The 26498-nt window shown below is 36.2% G+C and overlaps 1 protein-coding gene and 1 non-coding gene across 7 annotated transcripts in view; one reads left to right on the top strand and one right to left on the bottom strand.

Annotated features, from left to right (window-relative positions):
* Window positions 1-74, top strand: TRNAT-AGU. Its single transcript has one exon. It is a non-coding gene; the product is annotated as a tRNA-Thr (tRNA).
* A 7088-nt stretch (window positions 75-7162) lies between these two features.
* The window catches only part of SPATA6 (spermatogenesis associated 6), a 158492-nt gene continuing 139156 nt past the window's right edge, over window positions 7163-26498 (bottom strand). For 4 of the 6 annotated variants that reach the window (XM_025288780.2, XM_025288781.2, XM_006053635.3 and 1 more), the window contains 2 exons: window positions 21656-21747; window positions 7163-7412 (listed from right to left, as the gene is read on the bottom strand). In XM_025288780.2, the coding sequence (XP_025144565.2) occupies window positions 7232-7412; window positions 21656-21747 (273 nt within the window). In that variant the 3' untranslated portion in view covers window positions 7163-7231. The remainder of the gene's footprint in view (window positions 7413-21655; window positions 21748-26498) is intronic. The other 2 variants (XM_044945033.1, XM_044945034.1) reach the window with 1 other exon arrangement.

The following is a 26498-nucleotide window of genomic DNA, read 5'->3' as shown; positions in this document are numbered from 1 at the left end:
GGCTCTGTGGCTTAGCTGGTTAAAGCGCCTGTCTAGTAAATAGGAGATCCTGGGTTCAAACCCCAGTGGGGCCTGCTGGTGTTCTATTTAGGCTCTGGAAGTTGGTGAAGGACAGGGAAGACTGGCGTGTTGAGATCCATGGGGTCACAGAGTCGGACACGAATAAGTGACTGAACTGAAATGAATATTATACAACCTACATAAACTAAATAACTAGTAAACTTAAGAGCCATAATGAAAGAAATCTGATTTGGTCTTGTGTCCTGAAATAATTTTGAAAATTTTTTACATTTATTCCACTTTCTGTCCAATCAGATCCTCAAGATCTATCAGAATACTATCTCTACACTGACCTGGAAGTATAGCTACTACGGTTACCCTTTATTGAGCGCCATGCTTTGTATGAGGTGTTTCACATGCATTAACCAGTTAAATGAACTCTACGAAAACAGCTTCCACTTCACAAATGAGAAAATAAGTTCAGAAAAGTTAAGCAGCACAGAGGTTACAAGAAAACACAGAGAACAAAATCTGAAGTTCATTCAACTCTGCAACCAACAGTATTGTTATTATGCCAGATGGATTATTTTTAAAATTGTTGATTTCTTTTCCCAGATCATTTCCAAAAAATAATTAGGATAGTGCCTAACATGTGTCAAAGAATGTCCACATTATGTTCCTACTTAATCCTAATACTTTTATGAGGAATGGAGGGCAATGTTTATTAATATCTTATTTCACAGGCTAAAAAAAAAGGTTCAGAAAAGTTGTGAAGAAAGCACTTTTTCTCTTATTCAGTGTTGTTGTCAATCTCCTAGAAATAGATGTTACTGGAAATGTATGTACATAAATCTTTCAACATTTTGTTTGCATATATCACTAATTTTACTGAAAAACAAACACACACAAAAAAACTCCAGTGAAGAACGTGTTTCACTGATGAAAATAAGTCTCTAAGAGGATACACCTATTCTCAAATCTATTACAGTGTTCAAGGTTTCCTCTCATTTCTGAACTATATCATAAACTCAAAAGATTAAACTTTTAAAAACTTAAACTGCAACAGAAATGTAGTGATGCTTTTGACAGACTTAAAGTCTATTTTTTTCCTGATAATACTATAGGCACCTGTGCCCTCTTGTTTAATGTTTACATGGAATACTATTTTGCCATTCCTCCACTTTTAGCCTATGTGTGTCCTTTAATATAAAGCGAGTCTCTTGTAGATAGCATATAGTTGGGTCTTGCTTTATTATCCATTCAGCCACTCTATGTCTTTTGGAGAGTTTAATTCATTTACATTTAAGGCAATCATTGATAGGAAAGGATTTACTTTTGCCATTTTGCTGTTTTCTGTTTTATATTTTGTCCCTCTATTCCTCTCTTGTGATCTTCCTTTGTGCCTTGTTGATTTTTTGTAGTAAGATTCTTTAATTCTTTTCTTTTTTAATTTTGTGTGTCTTCTTTACATGTTTGTGTGTGTGTGTGATTATCATGTGGTTGGTTAAAATGTCCACTTCCCAAAGTGATATACAGATTTCCTATTATGCCCATCAAAATCCCAATGACATTTTTTACAGAAATAGAAAAAAAAAATCATAAAATCGTATAGAACCACCAAAGACTCAGAATCACCAAAGTGATCTTAAAAAAGAGCAAAAAAGCTGGAGACATCACACTCCTGATTTCAAGCTAAATTATAAACCCACAGCAATTAAAACAGTATGGTACTGGGATAAAGACAGAAAAAGAGCAGTGGAACAGAATAGACAGCCGAGAAATAAAGTAACACACACAGAGTCAACTGATCTTTGAAAGGGAGTCAAGATCATACAAAGGGGGAAAACCAGTCTCTTCAACAAATGATTAGGAAAATTATATATCCACATGCAAAAAAAAAAGAAAGAAGAAATCAAACCCTTAACTTACATTATACATAAAAATCAAGTCAAAGTGGATTAAAGATTTAAACATAAGACCTGAAATTGTAAAACTCCTAATAGAAAATATAGGGGGAAATCCTGACATTGGTCTTGGCAATGATCTCTTAGATACAACACCGAAAGCAAAAGCAATGAAAGTAAAAATAGACAAAGTGGAACCACGTCACATAGAACCACATAGAAAGGTTCTTCAGTGCAAAGGAAACAATCAACAACAAAAAGACAATCAATGGGATGAGAGAAAATACTTGCAAACCTTATCATCTATTATAGTACTTCTTTCATTGTAATAAGTAAATGTCAGTTTTTCCGCCTATGAACTTGGGTCAGGAACTAGGTTTTTGTTTATCTCTGGACATTAGACCTTCAATAACATTTGTTAAATGGATGAATACTCACAAGTTCTGGTTGTCTAAGGATCTTCACATAATTAAACTCAAAGTATATCATTCGGAGATAAATAATACTCTCATAACCCCAACAACAAAAAATTGAGTTTCTCTCTAACTTTTTCATTTTTGTAAATAAATTTCTAGCTAGTTAGATAATCTGGGATTGGGAGGACAATATCTTTCTTAATTTCTAAAAGGGTGTTCCTCAAACTAACTTTCTCTCACCAGGGCCTCAATAATAAGTAAAAAGCACAACTGCTTGGGGTCCACTACTCTCAAGGTGCTTATTATGGTCACATACAAATTAGGACAAGAGCAACATAGGTTTTTTTTGTTTATTTTGATCTGACTTCAAAAATCCATTTTCAATTCTTGAGTTCTCCCAAGTTTTATATCTTTAACTGATTTCTGGACATTTTCCTCAATCTCGCCTCCACCCTCGTAAAAACTGATCAATATTGAGTATATCCCATCTTGGTTTCCTGTTCACAAAACTCCTTCCCATCTTCCAGTGTCCAGCTAAAAGGTTGCCTCATTTAATGCGGCTCCAAGTCTGTGGTTCTCTTTGTGGTCCATTTTAGCATTCATCATATCCCATCAAAGTTTTTGCAACCTTGTACACAATCTCTAGTTAACAGCATTTGGAGTTTTCTGAACAATCATTTTCTCTCCCATTTTCATGCTTTTACAAGTTCTGCTGCATCAAGCTAGCATACTCTGTGCTCATTCTTGTATTATTTTATCATAGAAGTTACCAAACCACTATAAATGCTGGAATATATTGTTTTCTTGTCTCTCTCAATAGATTCTTTGTGCTTATGGGAAGATACATTTAAAAATTTTATACTCTATATCTAACACAGTGCTCAATAAATATGTGATAAATGGGTGAATGAGTGGTTGAATGTGTAACTAGCCTAAGTTCCTAAGATAACATAAAAATAAACATAATAGTTGTAAAACGATTGAGTCACTTTGGAAAGCAATTCTTCAAAATGTTAAACAAAGAGTTTCCATATGACCCAACAATTCTACTCTTAGGTGTATATTCAAGGAAAATAAAAACATATATCCATCACAAACTTCACAAATGTTCATAGTACCAGCATTTTTCATAATATCCCCAAAGTGAAAGCAATGAAAACGCCCACCAACTGAATGGATAAACAAAATATGATATATCCATACAATAGATTATTTTTTAGCAATAAAAAGAAATAAAGTACTGACACATGTTACAACAGGTATGAGTCCTGAAAACATTATGCTAGATGAAAGAAGCCAGACAAGAAAACTCACATATTATATAATCCCATGTATATGAAATGTCTAAATGTCCAGAGTAGGCATAGAAACAGAAAGCAGATCAGTAAGAGTTGTGACAAGGGAAAAAAGGCATGGGGAGCAATTGCTAATGGATACAGGATTCTTTCTGGGGTGATGAAATATTTTATAATTAGCTAGTGGTTACAGCTGCACAACTCTGTGACTATACTGAAAACCACTCAACTGTATACTTTTAAAGGGTGAATTTTATAGCATATGAACTATCTCAAAAAAGCCATTATTAGGAATGAGCACAATAATGAGAATTCTCTCCTTTTGGTCCAGATTTTTAATCAAGGGCTTAATCTTTGAAATCAGAATACAACTCTGCTGCCAAAAACTTCCTAATCTACATCAATCAATTACACAATTATAAAAATGTTGGAACATTAAAAGATCATTCTAAATTAACCTCTTCCTCACCTTATAGGAAAGAAAACCGAGGTCTAAGAAGGATAGATGACTTAAACAAGGTTATATAACTAGTAGTGAAACCAGGGAAGACACACTCTCAGTCCAATGATTTAATTTTTTTCTTAGCTGAATTAACATTTTCATTCCTGAAATTCCTAGGATTTTTTTAAGAGAAAAATTACATTAAAAAGAAGGAGACAGACCAATTTATCTTTCATATTGTCTAATAACTATTGCTAGGAAATATTAAAAAGGGGGTTAAGATGCCATAAACTATGGCATCTTTCCGCTTCTTTCAATGAGAAAAGGCAGCTATTAGTACTTAGAGGTTTTACTCTTGAAAGATAATACAACATAAGAATTCATCATAATAGTTAAGGAAAACAACAAAGACTACTCTTTCCTCTAGGGAATGGAAATAGACACTTAGCAAAAATGTTAAGTATGTGGAAATTTATATTTGATCCTTCAGGGAGATGTCAAATTTAATTCAGAGGAAAATGTCTCTCAAATATTTTCTAAAGTTCCCCTCTGAGACCCATTTTTTGGTGGCCTTTGTATGATAATGGCAAATATAGGTGCAAAGTAATATATATATATATTTTTTGGTACTTACTCACTCAGGAAATTTTCTATGATAGCAAATATTTTCTTTAAAGTTCATATTTGCTCTTTTTACCAAGGAGCCTGGGCTTCCCTTGTGGCTCAGCTGGTAAAGAATCTGCCTGCAGTGCGGAAGACCTGGGCTCAATCCCTGGAGAAGGGAAAGGCTACCCACACTCTAGTATTCTGGCCTGGAGAATTCCAGGGACCATACAGTCCATGGGGTCACAAAGAGTCGGACATGACTGACTTTCACTTCACTTCACTGATCTTCCCAGGTGGCGCTAGTGGTAAAGAACCTGCCTGCCAATGCAGTAGACAGGAGACTCAGGTTCATTCCCTGGGTCAGGAAGATCCCCTGGAGGAGGCCATGGCAACCCACTCCAGTATTCTTGCCTGGAGAATCCTATGGACAGAGAAGCCTGGTGAGCTGCAGTCTGTAGGGTCTCAAAGAGTCAGACATGACTGAAGCTATGTAGCACACCAAGAAGCAACGTTTAAATGGGGGAATTTTTCATTTGTTTCCATCAAGGAGGAAAAGATATTAAGTTTTATTGATGTATGATTTTTTAAAAAACCATCATTCAATGCTTACCTTCAAAAGCTTATACAAAAAATCATCAGAAAACTTAAAACCAGAGGGTAGCTGAGTGATTGTGGAGTCCAGTATTTTCCCAACTCTGTCAACATGTGTCTGCAGATGGCATTTCAGAGGAAGTCTCGGGAGTTGGGGGAGAGGAATGGGAGGGGAAAGATAACCATAACAGCAAACACTGTTACACACTCAATTTAGTTTAGGAAAGTCTGGGTTAATCAATAAATATTTAATGAGCACCAAGTATGTATCAGACTTTCTATTAGATGCTAGAGCAAAGCATGTTTATGCCAGGATTTCTTACAGCCTCAAACATGCTAATGTTTTTACTAAGGTGACCATATGTAGTTTGCCTGAACAATTTACCACTGTTTTTTTCAGTATTACTAGCAACCCCTTTTTATTCCTGTCATCTTACCCATGACTCTCTAAGTTTGAGTGGTACACAGATTTTTCCTAAACTTACATGACCAATGAAAATACGTGTATTTACATTCCTAAAGCCATCTCTTAGAACAGCAGTCTACAAACATGGTTCAGGAAATGCTGACCTATTCCGTTCCCTCCACTGATAACTGAGGAAACCAGGACCAGAGATCTGTAGCCTAGGATACCTGGCTCATGTCTCTGATGTGCTTCCAATACATTGCAGATTGCCACAGATAAAACAATCAACATGAAGCTGAAAAGTCTTATTATTAGATAACAGGTATTACGTACTTTCTCCAAGTAGAAAAATAAATCGCCCAATTTACATACCAATTCCAACTTAAATAGAGTTCAACTCAAGTATTTTAAGATCATAACTATAAAATTAACCAAAGATGGAATCAATGAGAAAACATTATCTTGTAGTCAACTCTTAAAGTTTGTAAGTCAAGTTTATCATTTCCTGTTCTCTGCATTTCTTCTACTCTCTTTAATAAATATAAGGTAACTGATTTCTTTGTATCTTCAAAGCCTAACTGTCCTCAGATGTGTTTGGAGCCAGGGTAGAGGGGAGAGGGGGAAGAAGTTAATTTTATCAACCAACAACTTTTGAGTACAAAGAGTTATGCTCTAATATTTCCTCCCCTTTATGGTTCCCAGGTTTGTTTTTTTTTTTAAAGTAAGGTTGCTACTTTCATGGGCTATTTGATACCTATGAATACTCTAAAGAGATTAAATTACAACATAAATCCCTTATTCTTTATGAGTTTCTACAAGCTTTTTAACAAAGGCTATTTTCCGATTCTGGTTCCACCAAAAGTTTTGACTCTAGGAAAAAACAAAGCAAAAAAAAAAAAATCTATCTTTAAAAATCAGTTATTCATATCTGGGGTCACATTTGGCCATTCCTATTTCTCGCTATCTGTTAGGCATTTTAGGTAACTTAGCTAGCTCTTTTAGAGGAGAGGGAGTAAAGGATTATAGAAACTTTAAAAAGAAAGCTATATCTTAGGAGCTAAGACATTAATAGCCTTTTCTTAGGGAGCAAACAGTAGAAAATACTAGTTAAAATAGAGTTTAAACTCCTGGGAAATTCATCTCTGTATATGTTTTTTTGCCCATGACCAAGAAATGAAAATTAATAATAAAAATAATCTTAGACAAGATAACCAGTCGAGCAAATGGAAAGAAAATTACAAGGTGATGAAGGCAGGAGAGCATTTTTAGAGAGAATATGTTCTTGGATTTGTAGCTGGTGACATGAGAGACATGTGACAGGACAGCCTTCTTGTAATCAGAATGGAGGTTTTGACTGTGTTGCAGAACTGTGAGAATACAGCACTCTCTACCGTGACTGGAAAAAGAAGGCTTGCCCATGTTACTTTATCATTTGAAATAATAAAGTCTAACTACTGTGCTCAATTAGAACCACCTGATTAAAAAAAATAAAAGAGTACAGATATTGATCACATCAAACATTTTCATTGAGAAGTTGACAAGGACACTCATACAGTTTATCGCGGCTGATCTCAGAAGCTTTCCTGTGTACGAGAAACAGAACTACAGGCCTTTTTGTATAAGTTCCTGTATATCTTGTCCATGCTGTTCTCAAAGATGGGTCGGTGGGATTTTCCTTTATAAGAGGCTGCCCTGTTGGACCAGTATTCACCATCATCCAAATGGAGAGTGCCACGTGGCCGTTGAAATGAGCTATAGAAAAGGATATAAAAGATTAAAACAATAGTGAAGCAAAATGAGAGGTGGGATATAAAAATTAAATATTTACTAAGAACTTTATAGGCTTGATAACACTTTTTTATTTGTTAGAAATGAAATACTGACTTTTTAAAAGTCTAAGTTTATTTTTTAAACAAATAATGAACCCACTTCAATAAATCAAGTACTTATTATAGGTAAGACCTCTCAGGCATGTTAGATGTGCCATGTAAAACTGTTACGTTCTTGCTATTAAAGGTTACAAATATTTTAATCATCTATTTGGAATCTCAATCCACAGAAAACAAACAATTTCTTCCCTGACTTATCAGTCTAATGATTTTACAGTACTTGTGAACTGTGAAACAAGAACTCTTGAAGCTGGATATCTATAAAAAGAATCTGCTATTTCACCTGCAGTCAATCTGCCACATGAACACAATAAAAGTGGTCATGAAAAAAGGCACAAAGTGGCTTAGAGCCTGACACATCCTTAGAGCCTGACACAGTGTCGATGAGGATGTAAAATAATGAGAACACTTATACACTTTGCAAAACCGTTTGGCATGACTCAGTAAGGTTACATACACAACTCTAGCCAACCCCTTGGCTCCTAAGTATCCCAGCAAAATTCTTGCATGTGTGCACCAGAAGATATGTGCCAACATGTTCATAATCACACGCTTCGTAATAGAACTAAAAACTGCAAGCAATCTAAATATCTGTTTATGTTACAACAAAAAATTGAGCTGTGGTGAGTGCATACAGTGGTATAATATGCAGCAGGGAGAATTAAAGATCTACGGCTACATGCATCAACATAGATGAAACTAAAAAATCAATTCAGTGGAAAAAAGAAAACTTCAAACAATAAACAGTTAAAATTACATTTGTGTAGAATAGTTTAAAACAATGAAAATTAAATAATTCATTGCTTAAGGGTAGATACATGTGTGGTGTAACTATAAAGAAAAAAGAGAAGGGTTATCAGAAAAATCACAATAGCAGTTATTTCTATGGAGAGAGGTGCGACTTGTTAGAGGCATAAGGTTATGTTCTATTTCTTAAGTTGGATGATAAGTAAATGGGCACTCCTTTTATTGCTGTTGCTATTTAGGACACACAAGTCTTAAGTATATACCTCTGTTACGGTTGACATATTTTATAATAGCATTAAAAAATGCACTTCTGTAAATCGTGTTAAGAGGTGTCTCTATCTCCTGAAGGCTTTGCTAAAATGGGAATCTACCTCATATATTCCAGCAATCTTACTAGATTTTATCAAACTTTCTTTACACCTGGTACCACCTCTTTCACACTGGAAAATTTTGAAAATGATAACATGATTAACCTTACTTTTACTTTGTCCATTCAGTTTCAGAGAGATAATTAGCACAATTTTAAATAATGTTAGTATAATCTTTAAAATATTTCAAAAGGCCTTAGCCAAGTCTGCAATGCTATTGCTTTCATATAGTTTACACCTTTCATTAGCTTAGCTTCATAAACAGTCTAGCCAAATAAACACAAGTTCTTTCATACAGTTTCTCATAATCCAAACTTCTGCCTAAAAACAGTCACTCAAAACAGTTTTTGGGGCATTTTGAGTCAAATGGTAAAGAAATCACATACATAAACACATTAATAGAATATTTCTGCATATACTCTGTACCTCTGCAAATATTCTACAAGTCTAAGGCCCCACGTTTGCCTCTGTTCCCTCATACTACTTTCAGTTCAGTTCAGTTGCTCAGTTGTGTCTGACTCTTTGTGACCCCATGGACTGCAGCATGCCAGGCTTCCCTGTCCATCACCACCTCCCAGAGCTTGCTCAAACTCATGTCCATCAAGATGGTGATGCCATCTAACCATCTCATCCTCTGTCGGTCACTTCTCCTCCTGCCTTCAATCTTTCCCAGCACAGGGTCTTTTCCAGGGAGTCAGTTCTTCGCATCAGGGGGCCAAAGTATTGGAGTTTCAGCTTCAACATCTGTCCTTCCAATGAATATTCAGGACAGATTTCCTTTAGGATTGACTAATTTCCAAGGGACTCTCAAGAGTCTTCTTCAACACCACGGTTCAAAAGCATCAATTCTTCAGCACTCAGCCTTCTTAATGGTCCAACTCTCACATTCTTACATGACTACTGGAACAACTACAGCTTTGACTAGATGGATCTTTGTCAGCAAAGTAATGTCTCTGCTTTTTAATATGTTGTCTAGGTTGGTCATAGCTTTTCTTCCAAGGACCAAGCATCTTTTAATTTCATGGCAGTGGTCACCATCTGTAGTGATTTTGGAGCCCAAGAAAATAAAGTCTCTCACTGTTTACATTGTTTCCCCATCTATTTGCTGTGAAGTGACGGGACCAGATGCCATGATCTTAGTTTTCTGAATATTGAGTTTTCAGCCAGCTTTTCACTCTCCTCTTTCACTTTCATCAAGAGGCTCTTTAGTTCCTATTTGCTTTCTGCCATAAGGGTGGTGTCATCTGCATATCTGAGGTTACTGATATTTCTCCAGGCAATCTTGATTCCAGCTTGTGCTTCATCCAGCATGGCGGTACACATGATGTACTCCACATAGAAGTTAAACAAGCAGAGTGACAATATACAGCCTTGACATACTTTTTTCCCTTGACATACTTTTTCCTGGAACCACTGTTCCATGTCCAGTTCTAAATGCTGCTTCTTGACCTGCATACAGATTTCTCAGGAGGCAGGGAAGGTGGTCTGGTATTTCCATCTCTTTAAGAATTCTCCACATTGGAAAGCCCTCATAATACTTTAGGAGTCCCCATATGTTATCTTTTGTTCATTTTATTGTATTTGCTTTATTTGTTGCTGTGTTTTGTTTTACATCAAGTCATGCACTAATTAATATTCACAAAGCACAGATCTGTACTTTATGTCCCTGTTGTCCATAGTCATCAACTTTACTGCATAATAATGTCCTTTTCTGAACTCTGTATTTTGCCAGGCTAGTTCTACCACAATAAACCTACTCAACACAAATTTGAATTTCTATTAAGCCACTACGCAAATCTCAGAAAAGCAAGCAATAGTAGGGACGTTAACTTTGAAAATCATTGTGTAGGTTTTTCTGATATTTTAAATCTAATTCCTAATATCTATCATAAATTATTATATTTAATGCCATCAGGCATAGATTTGCTACTGCTTTGGTATTATTAGACAATACTTTTTTTTCATATCACAAAGCTGCTTTAAAATATCAATGCCATCTCAATGGCTTGCAATGAATAAATAAAGTCCAGTAACCTTTTTAGAAGCAACTGTGAACCTGGAAAGTTTCTGTAAAAAAAGAGCTGAAGTGGTCAAAACAGATATCCTAAAATGCTTTAAAAATCTTGCAGATTTTGACAGGGAGATATTTCTTTTTAAAATTGTAAAATTCTCACTTTAGTAGACAGTATTGTAGTTCTCTGGAAGGAACTGGGAATTGGCTCATCCTGTAAGTCTGAATTGCAAAGTAGAGATGTTTGCAAAACAGGTCCTAATATAGCCCATGGATAGGTGCAAACAAAGAACAGCAGAATCTTAAAAGCAACATTTACTTCTAGACATAGAAGCACTGGCTATCTAACTAATAGATTGTGAACATATTGAGTCAATTCTAATTTTCCATTACTGAGAACATTAATAAGCTTAAAATGGGTAAGCAACACTAGAACATCTTATTATAGTAATAGGCTTTTAAAGACCACACTTCTGTATTTTACTAAGAATATCTCCAGCATTCATTCATTCAAAGCACTCAAAGTTCCTACTCTACAAAGCATAGCATCAGTGTTATGTAACATAAAATGGTTATCTTCAAAGCATGATAAAATTGCTATTTTATTAAATGCAGCATAGATATATATTTTTTTAGCAATTTTCTCTTGCTACTTCAATAGGGAGCTCTCTATTTAATTATGACAATGCTATAAATTAAAAAAAAACACAAAAAAGAATAGAGACTAGATAATATCTGTGAACTAAGCACTTTCAAAATTTAAATGTTGTTAAGATATAAATTATAAATTTTTAAAGCCTTGCATATATTTAGAGAAGAGAAAGGTCTTGCGCAGCTTAATATGTACTAGGATACCAAGGGCATGACTAGGTTTTATACTCAGAAAAGGAGGAACTCACTTGAAACCCTGACAGTGTTTTTTGTATCAGTATGAAATGAAGACCAGGTACATACCACTTTACACATGGTATTCAGATAACATATCTATAAAGTGATATACATGAAAAAAAGGTCAGAGGGTAAGATATATGGCACACAAATGATATATATTAAGAACAGGTGGCAAGAATACACAAAAGAACTATAAAAAAAGATCTTTATGACCCAGACAATCACTATGGTATGATCACTCACCTAGAGCCAGACATCCTGGAATATTAAGTCAAGTGGGCCTTAGGAAGCATCACTATGAACAAAGCTCGTGGAGGTGATGGAAATCCAGTTGAACTATTTCAAAATGCTGTTAAAGTGTTGCACTCAGGTCAGCAATTTTGGAAAACTCAGCAGTGGCCACAGGACTGGAAAAGGTCAGTTTTCATTCCAATCCCAAAGAAAGGCAGTGCCAAAGAATGTTCCAACTATGGCACAACTGCACTCATTTCACACGCTAGCAAAGTAAAGCTCAAAATTCTCCAAGCCAGGCTTCAGCAGTATGTGAATCAAGAACTTCCAGATGTTCAAGCTAGATTTAGGAAAGGCAGAGGAACCAGAGATCAAATTGCTAATATCCGTTGGATCATCAAAAAAGGAAGAGAGTTCCAGAAAAAACATCTATTTCTGCTTTACTGACTAAGCCAAAGCCTTTGACTGTGTGGATCACAAAAACTGTGGAAAATTCTTCAAGAGATGGGAATACCAGACCATCTTACCTGCCTCCAGAGAAATCTGTATGCAGGTCAAGAAGCAACAGTTAGAACTGGACATGGAATAGCGGACTGGTTACAAATTGGGAAAGGAGTACGTCAAGGCTGTATATTGTCACCCTGCTTATTTAACTTATATGCAGAGTACATCATGTGAAACGCTGGGCTGGATGAAGCACAAGCTGGAATCAAGATTGCCTGGAGAAATATCAGTAACCTCAGATATGCAGATGACACCACCCTTATGGCAGAAAGCGAACAGGAACTAAAGAGCCTCTTGATGAAAGTGAAAGAGCAGAGTGAAAAAGCTGGCTGAAAACTCAATATTCAGAAAACTAAGATCATGGCATCCGATCCCATCAATAGATGGGGAAGTGATGTAAACAGTGACAGACTTTATTTTCTTGGACTCCAAAATCACTACAGATGGTGACCACTGCCATGAAATTAAAAGATGCTTGCTCCGTGGAAGAAAAGCTATAACCAACCTAAATAGCATATTAAAAAGCAGAGACATTACTTTACTGACAAAGATCCATGTAGTCAAAGCTATGGTTTTTCCAATAGTCATGTATGGACGTGAGAATTGGACCATAAAGAAAGCTGAGAGCCAAAGTTTTGATGCTTTTAAACTGTGGTATTGGAGAAGACTCTTGAGAGTCCCTTGGACTGCAAGGAGATCCAACCAGTCCATCCTAAAGGAAATCTGTCCTGAATATTCATTGGAAGGACTGATGTTGAAGCTGAAACCTGTTGTAAAGAATAGACTCATTGAAAAAGACCCTGATGCTGGGCAAGATTGAAGACAGGAGAAGGGGCTGACAGAGGATGAGATGGTTGAATGGTATCACCAACTCAATGGACATGAGTTTGAGCAAGCTCCAGAAATTGGTGATGGACAGGGAAGCCTGGCATGCTACAGTCCAGGGGGTCACACAAATGAGTGACTGAATAAATACACTGGATGTATGTATGATGGATGTATGGATAGATGTAAGTAAGGAATGTAGGAAGGAAAGATTCAAAATCCTGGAGATCAGGATAGATGATAGGGAGAGGCTTTAATATGAGGTAATAAAATCGTGAAAGCATTTTGCATCTTTAAAGATACAACAGAAAATAAAATGTCATAAAATATCATTAAAGCCATCAAGAGACTTCTGGTTCAAGATGCTGGAATAGAAAGATATGTGCTCATCTCCTACTGCAAGGGCACCAAAATCACAACTAGCTATTGAACAACCATCCACAGGAGGATCCTGGAACCTACCAAAAAAGATACCCCATGTCCAACGGCAAAGAAGAAGCTGCACTGAGATGGTAGGAGAGGCACAATCACAATAAAATCAAATTCCACACCCGCTGGGTGGGGGACTCACAAACTGGAGACCAATAGTACCAAAGAAGTTCTCCCACTTTTGTGAATGTTTGGAACCTGACATCAGGCTTCCTAGTCTGGGCACCTGACAAAGGGACTGGGAATCCTCAGGGAATCCGACCTTGAAGGCCAGAGGGATCTGATTATAATACTTCCACAGGGTTGGGGGAAACAGAGACTCCTGTCTTGGAGGGCACAAACAAAACCTTGTGTGCACCAAGACTCAGAGGAAAGGAGCAGTGATTCCACAGGAAACTGAACCAAAACTACCTGCTAGTGTTGGAGGGTCTCCTGTGGGGGTGTGGGTCAGCAGGGGCCCACCACAGGGATGGGGGGACTGGTGGCAGCCGTCTGGGAAAGCCCCGTTTTGGAGGTCACCCTTAACTCCCAAGGGATGGGTCACCTCAGGCCAAAAAGCTACCAGAGAGGGAGCAAACCCTTCCCATCATCAGATAGTCAGATCAAAGATTTACTGAGCAAGACCCTGCCCACCAGAGCAAGACTCAGTTTTTCCCACCACAGTCCTTCTCATCAAGAAGCTTACACAAGCCTCTTAGCCTCTGCCATCAGAGAGCAGACAGAAGAAGCAAGAATGACAATCCCACAGGGAGTAAAACAAAACCATGTTAAGAAAGTTAATTAGTATGAAAAAGCAGAAAGTTACATCCCAGATGAAGCGACAAGATAGTGTCAGAATAATGATAGTGGTTGATCCCGCTGTCAGAGGATGTCTGCAGAGGGGTAATTTTGGCCAAGATCTCAAGTTCCCTTTTGACTTCTGCTGAGAGAAGCTTCAAGGCAAGCAAGTGGGTAATTACTTTGAGTGTGATTCCCTCATATTTGAGATGGAAAGTAGAATGGGAGTGACTTCTTGCCCTATTATATAACTTGGGGATAATATCATAATCATTCATCCATGGACTAGTGTCTCCCTAATACACTCTCTAGTCTCTCCTGAACATATTTACAGCCTATGCATACACATAATATTCTAGATGACCAGGGATAGATAGAACTTTATCAAGGACAACTGTGGCTATCTTGTCCCTGGAATTTTATTGTCTGTCCATTAAGCAGTAAGTAAGATCTCAAGTACTCCCTTACTGTTTGCTATTATCAGAATAATGATAGTGAATATGATTCAGGATCTTGGAAAAAGAATGGAGGTAAAGATTGAGATGATGCAAGAAATGTCTACCACAGACCTAAAAGAACTAAAGAACAAACAAACAAGAGATGAATAGTACACTAGAAGGAATCCATAGCAGAATAACTGAAGCATGGATAAATGACCTGGGGGACAGAATGGTGGAAACCACTGCCACGAACAGAATATAGAAAAAAGGATGAAAATAAAAGAAGCCAGCCTAAAAGACCTCTGGAACAACATTATCACATGAACATTCACATTATAGGGATCCCAGGAGGACAACAGAGAAAAAGGACCTGAGAAAATATTTGAAGAGATAATAGCTGAAAACTTCCCTAACATGGAAAAGGAAATAATCAACCAAGTCTTGGAAGCACACAGAGTCCCAGGCAGGATAAACCCAAGGAGGAATACACTGAGACACATAACAATCAAACTGACAAAAATTAAAGACAGAGATAAAATATTAAAGCAACAGGGGAAAAACAACAACAACAAAAAACATATAAGGGAACTCCCATAAGGCTGATTTCTCAACAGAAACTTTACAAGACAGAAGGGAACAGCATGACATATTTAAAGTGATGAAAGGGAAGAATGTACAACCAAGAATACTCTACTCAGCAAGACTCTCCTTCAGATTTGATGGAGAAATCAGAAGTTTTACAGACAAGCAAAAGTTAAGAGAATTGCACCACCAAACCAGCTTTACAACAAATGCTAAAGGAACTCTCGGCAGAAAATAAGAAGGAAAAGCCCTACCTAAAAATAAGCCCCAAACAATTAAGAAAATGGTAATAGGATTACCTTCAGGCAAGATTTAATTACCTTAAATGTAAATGGATTAAATGCACCCAAAAGACACAGATTGGCTGAGCAGATGAAAATATGTGCATGTATGCACTTCCACTTACATTACTCTACTTGACCCCCCAAATTGTATGCAGTTATTTTATATTGTTAGGTTAATCATGTTCCCATTATGACTTGCAATTGTAATTATCTTTTATTTTTCATCTGGCTATTGATTGTGAAAACTGATAAACATCTTTACTATTGTGATTATGTAACTATTACTCACTTAATACTACTGTATCATGATTGGTCAACAGAAAAATTATAGAATTCTATCTCACCAAAACTACCATTTAATAGAAAAAACCTGTAATCACTTTTAAAAATCCATATGCATATCAGAATTACCTTGGAATTTTTTGAAAAAAAAAAAAAAAAAAAAAAAAAGACATCAAGATTTCTTGATAAATTATAGCAGTAGTTCTCAAACTTTAACACACATCAGAGTGATCTGAAGGGCTTATTACAACTCAGATTATTGAGCCTCACACCCAGAATAACTAAATGAATATGTCTGAGATGGGGTCCAAGAATTTGGATTTCTAACAAATACCAGGGTATTTATGATACTACTCATCTAGGAACTACAGTAAATTATTGGCTTTTCTATAGAAATGTGAAACTTTAGGGAAAAAACTGGATGTTGTTTAACTTCTTTTACTATTCACATAAACTATACAGTAAACATTAATAGAAGTTTATTCAAACAAATTTACTGAAGACTGGTTACTTACAGGTCACTTACTTCCCTTTCTTGGATGTGTAGAAATGAGTCACTGACAAGAAATAAGATCTTATAGCTTTCATCATCATTAATTCCACTGTTGATTCCTCATCTAGAGATGTTATTAAATATCACAACCATAAAATGTGTTTACTTAAGTAATGCCTTAAAGCTTCAACAAATGCAATTGATCATCATTAATAAAGGGCTTAATTTTAATATCTGAACTTTTTTTTAAAAACTGAGCTCCTAGTATACATCAGAGACCTTGATACACAGTCAAAAACAAAGGCAGGCAAAACATCAGTGCCTTATGCTTAACACGAGGAGGCAAGACAGACACAGAATTAAACAATCATTATGAGATAAATACTGCCAATTGAAAATATATATGTGAGAGGAAATGGTAGGATAAAGGAAAAAATGACAGTCTAAGGAGATCCAACCAGTCCATCCTAAAGGAAATCAGTCCTGAGTGTTCACTGGAAGGACTGATGTTGAACCTGAAACTTCAATACTTTGGCCACCTGATGCGAAGAGCTGACTCATTTGAAAAGACCCTTGTTGGGGATTTTCTCCCCGGGACTTGGAAGAGACGAACCTGAAAGAATGACACTCGGACAGTCTCTTGCAAGGACTGACAAGTTTATTTCTGCAGTCAAGCCTTTTTATAGAAGCAGGAACAAAGAGCTTAAAGTATACGGCCAGCAGAGCACATACGGGGTTAACACATAATCAGTAAAAACATTACAAGGACAGTACGCTCTAAGTGACTCATGTGCTTATCCCACAACCCGTTTTCTCAAGTAACATCCCTATTTATTACTAAATCTTGGTGCCGAGCATAACCAAAGGCAGGAGATGTTTTTCTGTCCACAGTACACAAAGCCGGGTACTTCTGGCCCTTCGCCATTTTCCCAAGGACTTTCTCCTTTTAGGGCTATTTTGTACTACACTTCCCAACAACCCTGATGTTGGGAAAGATTGAAGGAAGGAGGAGAAGGGGACAACAGAGGATGAGATGGTTAGATGGCATCACTGACTCGATGGACGTGAGTTTGAGTGAACTCTGGGAGTTGGTGATGGACAGGGAGGTCTGACATGCTGCGGTTCATGGAGTCGCAAAGAGTCAGACACGACTGAGTGACTGAACTGAACTGAACTGAACTGAACTGCTGAGGTCATATAAGGTATCTCAGAAGATGGAATAACTTGAGCTTAGTCTTAAAGAATGGATATAGACATTCACTAGATAAACAAGATTGCATTGGTTATTCTCTATATCATACTATAACAGAACCAAGGCACAAATTATCTGAAACATCATAATATACCAGGTCACACAAAATCCAAAGAATTCAAATCAGTATTAAGCAACATTTTTCTCACTTAAAACTGAAAGTTTATTCTTGTTCAAGGGACTTTAAATCTATATATTATTTCAAATTTTTTTTCCCATTTACTAGGACCAAAGACAGCTTTTTGGCTATGTGTTACACCTTGGTAAATTCATCAAGTTAACTTGATAGTGAGCAATGGTAGGAGATTAAAACTACAGTCAATCTGTGTTATTCAAAAACATATAGTCAAAGTTTAAACTAGTCACTTTGAGATTATGTTATAAACAATTTCATAATGATAACATTTATGTTGAGCATATTCCTACTGTTAGTAACCTGCAAAATATGTACAAGTAAATAGAAAACAGTTTATATAAATAGTCAGTTCCATAAAAGGACAACATAGCTAAAAGTTCAGGGCAATAGTTATAAATGGCCATCTCATGTTCTAAACATGAAATTAAAATTATTTTTATACTCTTTTCTATTTCTGCAGCCAACTCCCATCATAAAGTATCACCCCTTGCCTGATCTTTAGTTAGGACTAATTCTCAGGCTGGATAGTGATGCTAGAATTATACAACAATGTAGAGAATTTTCAACATCCATAAAACTGAAGAAATTTGAAATATATACAGAAGGTATTAAACAGAGAAAGAGCATCTCAGGACCCTGGTAATTGGTAACTGTACAATAGCAAATGTCTAAAATTTCCTGAAAGACAGGCAGTACGAAAGTTGAGAAGGACTATCTTCATGGTAGTAAATTCTTTCCCCAATCCAGCTCTCAAATCCCAAATTATTAGAAGTAAAATGTCGCTTAATAATTTCTTAATAAGAGATTTTCTTTCAAGTGAATTTCATATTCAAAGGTGATAGAAGAGACAGGATAGTTAGCATGGGAAATACAATAACAAGTACTCTGATAACCACAATGAATATCTAGACCATAAGATAAAGGATTGAGTCCTGGGCATAGATTTTTCTGGGAAAAAAATATGAAAGAAAATAATTTCTCATTATGAATATTCTTTATTTGATTGTCATTATATTTCCCTTTAGTTCTTTAATCATAGCTGCTACATCCTCAGGCCTAGCTTGAGCTGTTTTTAATAATTCATTTTCCATGTGTATGGGTCACACTTTACTGTTTCTTTGCACATCCCATAATCTTTTGTAAAGAACAACAATTTAGATAAAAATTGCAGCAACTCTGGGTTCTGTCTCCTTACCTAGAGCTGTTGTCATTTGTTAGTGACTTGCCTAGACCTACGCCGTGGAGTCTGTTTCCCTTGCACGCTGTAGTTGCTGGTGTCTCTTGTTCTTTTCTTCTTTTTTTTAATTACTGTTTCCATTTTTAAGCCTGGCCTTCTAGAGGTTGCCCCGGGTCAGCACAGCTTAGTGACCAGCAAATGATTGGTCAGAGTCAATAACCCTATAAAGTTTCCATTTTTTGCCAATGGATCTATGTGTGGCTTAGGGAATATATTTAACGTTTATCTGGTTGACAAAACTGCCCTGGAGTTTGCTTTCTGCCTTAACAAGTTCTGACATTCATCCATGGACTAGTGGCTCCCTAATACACTCTCTAGTCTCTCCTGAACATATTTACAGCCTATGCATATACATAATATTCTAGATGGCCAGGGATAGATAGAATTTTATCAAGGACAACTGTGGCTATCTTGTCCCTGGAATTTTATTGTCTGTCCATTAAGCAGTAAGTAAGATCTCAAGTACTCCCTTACTGTTTGCCAGTAGGATCATTATTGTTTCCATTAATCCCTCTACACATGTCATTTCCTATACTATGCTCCATATAAAGTCAGTCCCCTCTGGAAGAGGAACTGCCTGTCTTTTGGCATAACTGCCCCAGAACTTTTGTGCCAAGGATCTGGGGGTCCAGGTGGGCCTTGGAGCTCCAAGGAAAATGGCATAGACTCCTAACACTCTTATAGAACTTCAGTAGATTTTCTTGATAAATGCTTCTCAATTTGTAAGTTTTTAGTCAATTTCCAGAGTCCTTAAGTCTTTTTTTTTTTTTTTTTTTGATAATTCCATTCACTTTTGTTGCTTTTGGAGGAGAGGATTTGCTGTGATCCTCACTCAGCCATTCCAGAGGTCCATGTGGATTCCCCTTGACCCTGGTGTCAGAGGATGTCTGCAGAGGGGTAATTTTGGCCAAGATCTCAAGTTTTGACTTCTGCTGAGAGAAGCCTTAAGGCAAGCAAGTGGGTAATTACTTTGAGTGTGATTCCCTCATCTTTGAGATGGAAAGTAGAATGGGAGTGACTTCTTCGCCTATTATATAACTTGAGGATAAAACAAATAATATCATGATCAGTTCAGTACCTTCTGGAGCTAATAACAAAGGTACTCTTATAAAATGTCTTGAAGCATTAACCACTCTGTCCTATTGTTTCAATTATGTCCTAAGGGTCCAAGAGAAGAGGCAAGGAGTATAATGTAATCTTAAAAATGTGTCAGCAGAACTTTCCTGATGCTCTGCTTAACTCTCTCACTGGAGGGGTACTAAAATAGTCTCAGGTGACCTAAAGCTTAGCTATTAAGATTGCCTATGAACTGGAAAAAGAACCAATACTAAGGTTTAAGGCAAACTTTAAATAGAAACAAGTGCTTTTCCAAATATGGTCCTTATATTACTTGCATTAGAATCATATACAATATTTTTAAAAATGCTGATTTCTAGGTCTCACTCCTATATATAAGGAACCAGAATCTATGGAAGTAGAAAGTAGAAATTTATATTTTTAGAAGCAATATCACGCATATAAAATTTTGAAAATCAGACCGTTTACCAACCCTTTATCAACCCTACTCACTTCTTACCCAAAGTAGAATTAATTATGTGGATATAGAACACAAAATTGGAATGCTAATCCATATGACAATAATTTAGGGAACAGAAGTCTAAGTAACAATAATAAATGGTAAAAATTCTTCCCAAGGTATGTACTTTCTTGAACCTTCCTTTTCCTGTTTGGATTGCTTCTTCTTCAAACTCATTTAAAATACAGGGAAAGTAGAGTATTTCTCTAAGATTGGAAAGCAGTAACTTTGGACAGGAGTTTACATTTATACTCTGTGTAATGAACACAAGGAAAAGTCCTCACATGTTCATGAAATACTTACATGAGCCTACCATGGTAAAGATCAGAGATTTCAGTCCATATCCCTGGTTAGCAATAAAACATATTCCATTATCTGGAACTTTTTTCCTTACACTTGTTCAGAAAACTCAGGAAGGTGGAAGACATAATAATCAGTGGTATAGCATCAATCAGTCATACAGACTCAGAGAAATTTTAGTTATATAAACTCAAAATTTACACATTCAATTTTTAACACCACACTTAACGGCAATTAATACAGAGTTTTCAAAAGTTTTCATGAGATTTGTTAGTATAATTTTGCAAAAAATTTATTATTACTACAACATTTCTGAAATTTTAGGCTAGAATAGCTGAATTTCTCCTATACTATTGAAAAATAATTTTTAAATTATAATAAATTAAAATAATTAATTTAAAATAATATGGACAAAAATTATGAAACCTGTTGTTTGGATGAGAGTTAATACATCCTGAAATAAATTAGGACTATGTGGATTTGCAAGACAGCCAAATACACTGTAAATTTTAAGTAGAAAGAAAGGCAACACCATTAACTGACCATATCTGTTTTCATTGAAAATTTTCAGTAATGCAAACATTAAAATATTTTACTAGGATTTTATATAGCTAAAATAAAATATAAATAAGTAAATAAATAAATATAAAAATTTGCCACAAATCCTGCAGATTAAAAACAAGGTTATTTTGATACTAACTATGAGAAGATCTCTGTACACTGCATTAGTCAAGCTCATACCTATACTCTGGGTCACTGTCATAGGCAGAGTCTCTATATAAAAGACCTCTTTTCAGGTCCAGTTCATCTTCTTTCTCTGGGTCTCGCTCATCCTGAAAAATTTAAAGATTTCCATTAATTTATTTTATAATTAAAATTACACCCATGTTTCTTTGGTAATTGTGATCCCCCTCTCCCAATACAAGAGACTGAATTAAATGCTGAATTTCTTAGGGAAAGAAACAAAAAGGTAAATGAGAATTTATTATTCTGTTAAATAAAACTAATATAGCTTTTTTTCTGTTATAGTATCACTTACACTGTTTATCAGAGACTAGCACACAGATGTTTTTTGCATCAGTGAATGATTAGGAATGGATACTATGTCAAGATACATAATAAAATGTGCAGAAGTGATAGTTCATATACTTTTCCCTGGTGGCTCAGATGGTAAAGCATTTGCCTACAATGCAGGAGACCTAGGTTCGATCCCCGGGTTGGGAAGATCCTCTGGAGAAGGAAATGGCAACCCACTCCAGTACCCTTGCCTGGAAAATCCCATGGACGGAGGAGTGTGGTAGACTACAGTCCATGGGGTCGCAAAGAGTCCGACAAGACTGAACGACTTTCACTTCACTTCAAAAAGATTATACCTACGCTCTGAAAAATAAGTATTTGGAAAAACTATGCAGATATAAGCATTTAGACATACCAATGACCCCCCAAAGAAGTGACTTAGCTTTATTACTCGTATGCCAAAATGCAGTAACAAGCCGTGAGAAGCGAAAACAAAAGCAAAGTAGTTGCAATCAAAACGCATGGCTCCTCCCACTCCAGGCAGCCTCTTCTTTACTCCTGACAGACCCACTCAAAGGCAGAAGAAAAAGAATTCTAAAGAGATAGCTTTTTTTGTAAACTATGTCATTCACAGTAGTGCTCTTATATATATTAACTTTATATAATTCAGTATCAAATATCTTTCTCAACTATTGAATAATACTCTTATTCTACAGTCAAATAGGCACAGAAATAGAACTGATGGTAAAGGAACTAGTAAGCACAAATAGACTGTTATAAGGATTAGTATTAATATGTTATTCTTCATTTTATGTAAGAAATTTGTTGAATAAAGATTATGAAGAAAAGTGATTTTAAAAATTTGGTGATGGCATGAAATTAATTAGGAAGAGAGCATTCAGTTAAAAAAAAGTAGGGACTTCACTGATGGTCCAGTGATTAAGAATCCACTTTGCAGTGCAGGGGATGCAGGTTCAATCCCTGGTCAGGGAATTAAGATCCCATATACTGTGGAGCAACTAAGCCCACGTGCCACAGCTACTGAACCAGCATGCTCCAGAGAGTCCGCATTCTGCAGCAACTGAAGCCCACGTGCTCTGCAGCCTGTGTGCCACAACTAGAGAGCCTACGTGCCACAACTACTGAAGCCCTGGGCACTCTGGAGTCCACACATCACACTAGAGAGTCTGTGGGAGGCAAGACCCAGCATGATGCAACAAAGATTGTGTGCTGCAACTAAGACCCAACACAGCCAGATGAATAAGTAAATAATGTAAGCAATAAATACTACAACAAGTTTGAAAATCATGGAAAATATGAACATATATTTAGAATTATTATAATTTCCAGGTGAATTGAGCACATTACCATTATGAAGCAACTCCATTTATTTCTATTAATGCTTTTTCCCCTGACATTTTTTGGTTTACTTTTAATATAGCTATAATAGTGCTTGGATGATAAGTATTTGTACTTTTATTTTCAACTTTTCCTTATATCTTTTTCTTAAATACTATATAGACGGATGTTGCTTACTTTTGTCCAGTCTGATAAATCAATGAAGAAGAGTATATACTATATTAATATCACAGAAAATGTTATTGCCAGTAGTGAGTACAAAAAACATTACAAGAGAAAGTGCAAGGAATAAAAGAAAAAATGTTTACTCATTTCTAGATCATATAATAAATGACATCAGAAATAAACATAAATCAATATTCCTTATTTAATTTTGTCAGTACGGTTGAAAAAATTTTTTGACCAGAAGTAATAAAAACGTAGACTGAATTTTAAAAGTTTTTGTATGAAAAAATACAGAACTGCCTTTAAGATCTGAATCTCAAATATTCATTAAATAACCCGTTTTGAGCTGAGGAGACATGGGTTCAATCCCAGGGTCAGGAAGATCCCCTGGAGAAGGGAATGGCAACCCACTCCAGTATTCTTGCCTGGAGAATCCCATGGACAGAACAGCCTGGTGGGCTACAGACTATGGGGGTCTCAAAGAGTTGGACATGACTGAGTGACTGAGCATACACTTACTATCCTAGACTCTGAGGACAGAAAGATGATTAAGACATGATTTCTGCATATACATGAAATAAGATTAGTTTATTCTGTGAATATATACGAGTAGAATGGATCGACAGGTAGAATTATTATGAGATACAATAAAGGACAAAATGAAGAAGACCTTTCTAATAAATAGAACATTCTAAAGCCAGAACAGTGTCTTAAGAGGGAGTACGATCACAGTCACTAAAGCTATTTCTATAGAGCACTGATACCTATCTAGAACCAAGGAGTTCAGGGAGGGAAATTCTGCCCCAAGAAACAAAAAGACTATATAGCCTTCATGGCTATTCTTTTCAAATTTTAAGACTGTATTTTGGGACATTTATTATACATATGCAAACACATACATATCTCTTACAAGCATCCTTATAGGCTTTTTTTTTGAAGATTAAATTGTGAAAAAGCAAAGAGGCAACAAACAACACACTTTATCCAAAGCTATCAACTATGAGTAAAGCAAGTATTTGAAGAGATATATCAGTCTCATTAATGCCAGAAAAATTCAGTTCTGGGGCATGGAGGAGGGATTCCCTTCTTATTTCTCATCAACATTCCCATTTGCCCACATGTAAACACAGATGAATGACACCAGTATTTGCTGAGTTCCTTCAAGGTATCTAGGACTGAATTAGGTACTTCTCATATGAATATCTTGTAAGCCAACCTTATAAAAAAGGCACTGAAACTTGGAAAAATTAATAACTTACCCAAAGATTCAAGTTATTAAGTGGCAGAGCTGGAATTTAAACCCAGATAATTTACATTATCTTGTCTGCTACAATGCAAATAAGTTGGGCTATAAAATAAAAATCTCCATTCTAAGCCATTAGATTATTCCCCTATATGAAAATTAAGGTCAAAGTCTTTCAGCTAATATTTATTCAGTTAGTTTTTTAAGAGGGTATTCTGTAATAATTTAACCCAGAAGAAACTTTTTTAGGAATTCCATTAAGAAAATTTTTTCTTTCAGCAAAAGTCATTAATAAAATGACACTTTATTAAAAGAAGCTGTGGGCTCTCCTTCCCTGAAACTGGCAGTAAGTTAAAGATTCTCTTAAGGTTCCCATCATTGATGATCACTATCTTACACATGCAACTGACATCATACTTAGAACAACCCTGGAACAAAGAAATAAAAGGTATCTAACTCATGCTTGCAAACTAAAAAACTTAGGACAAAAGAAGTTCAATACTCTAAGATAAAGCCACAACTAAAAAGGTAGTCATCTCACTCATTAAATAGTATTTAATAAATTATACACCATCATTCTCAAATGAAATTCTCACATATAGTTAAAATACCTACAAGATGTTTTATTGCCATCAAATTCAAAACATTATTTAAAATGAATTGTGTACAAGGATAAGAATTCAAATAGAATTTAACCATTAGTTCTAATTTGCATTATCACCCTGGACAATTAATGGATTTAAATTTCTAAATCATAATATAGAGAAAATTTAGTTCAGTTCAGTCGCTCTGACTCTTTGTGACCCCATGAATCCCAGCACGCCAGGCCTCCCATGACTCAAACTCATGTCCATCGAGTCGGTGATGCCATCCAGCCATCTCATCCTATGTCGTCCCCTTCTCCTCCTGCCCCCAATCCCTCCCAGCATCAGTCTTTTCCAATGAGTCAACTCTTCGCATGAGGTGGTCAAAGTATTGGACTTTCAGCTTCAGCATCATTCCTTCCAAAGAACACCCAGGGCTGATGTCCTTTAGTTTGGACTGGTTGGATCTCCTTGTAGTCCAAGGAACTCTCAAGAGTCTTCTCCAACACCACAGTTCAAAAGTATCAATTCTTCGGTGCTCAGCTTTCTTCATAGTCCAACTCTCGCGTCCATACACGACCACTGGAAAAACCATAGCCTTGACTAAACGGACCTTTGTTGGCAAAATAATGTCTCTGCTTTTGAATATGCTATCTAGGTTGGTCATAACTTTTCTTCTAAGGAGTAATCGTCTTTTAATTTCATGGCTGCAGTCACCATCTGCAGTGATTTTGGAGCCCAAAAAAATAAAGTCTGACACTGTTTCCACTGTTTCCCCATCTATTTCCCATGAAGTGATGGGACCAGATGCCATGATCTTCATTTTCTGAATGTTGAGTTTTAAGCCAACTTTTTCACTCTCCACTTTCACTTTCATTAAGAGGCTTTTGAGTTCCTCTTCACTTTCTGCCATAAGGGTGGTGTCATCTGCATATCTGAGGTTATTAATATTTCTCCCGGCAATCTTGATTCCAGCTTGTGTGTCTTCCAGTCCAGCGTTTCTCATGATGTACTCTGCATATAAGTCAAATAAGCAGGGTGATAATATACAGCCTTGACGTACTCCTTTCCCAATTTGGAACCAGTCTGTTGTTCCATGTCCAGTTCTAACTGTAGCTTCCTGACCTGCATACAGGTTTCTAAAGAGGCAGGTCAAGTGGTCTGGTATTCCCATCTCTTCAGAATGTTCCACAGTTTATTGTGATCCACACAGTCA

Source organism: Bubalus bubalis, chromosome 6, assembly GCF_019923935.1.
Source record: "Bubalus bubalis isolate 160015118507 breed Murrah chromosome 6, NDDB_SH_1, whole genome shotgun sequence".
NCBI classification, from domain to species: domain Eukaryota; kingdom Metazoa; phylum Chordata; class Mammalia; order Artiodactyla; family Bovidae; genus Bubalus; species Bubalus bubalis.
Note: the sequence above shows the minus strand (reverse complement) of the source record. Positions and strands in the feature narration are given on the sequence as shown.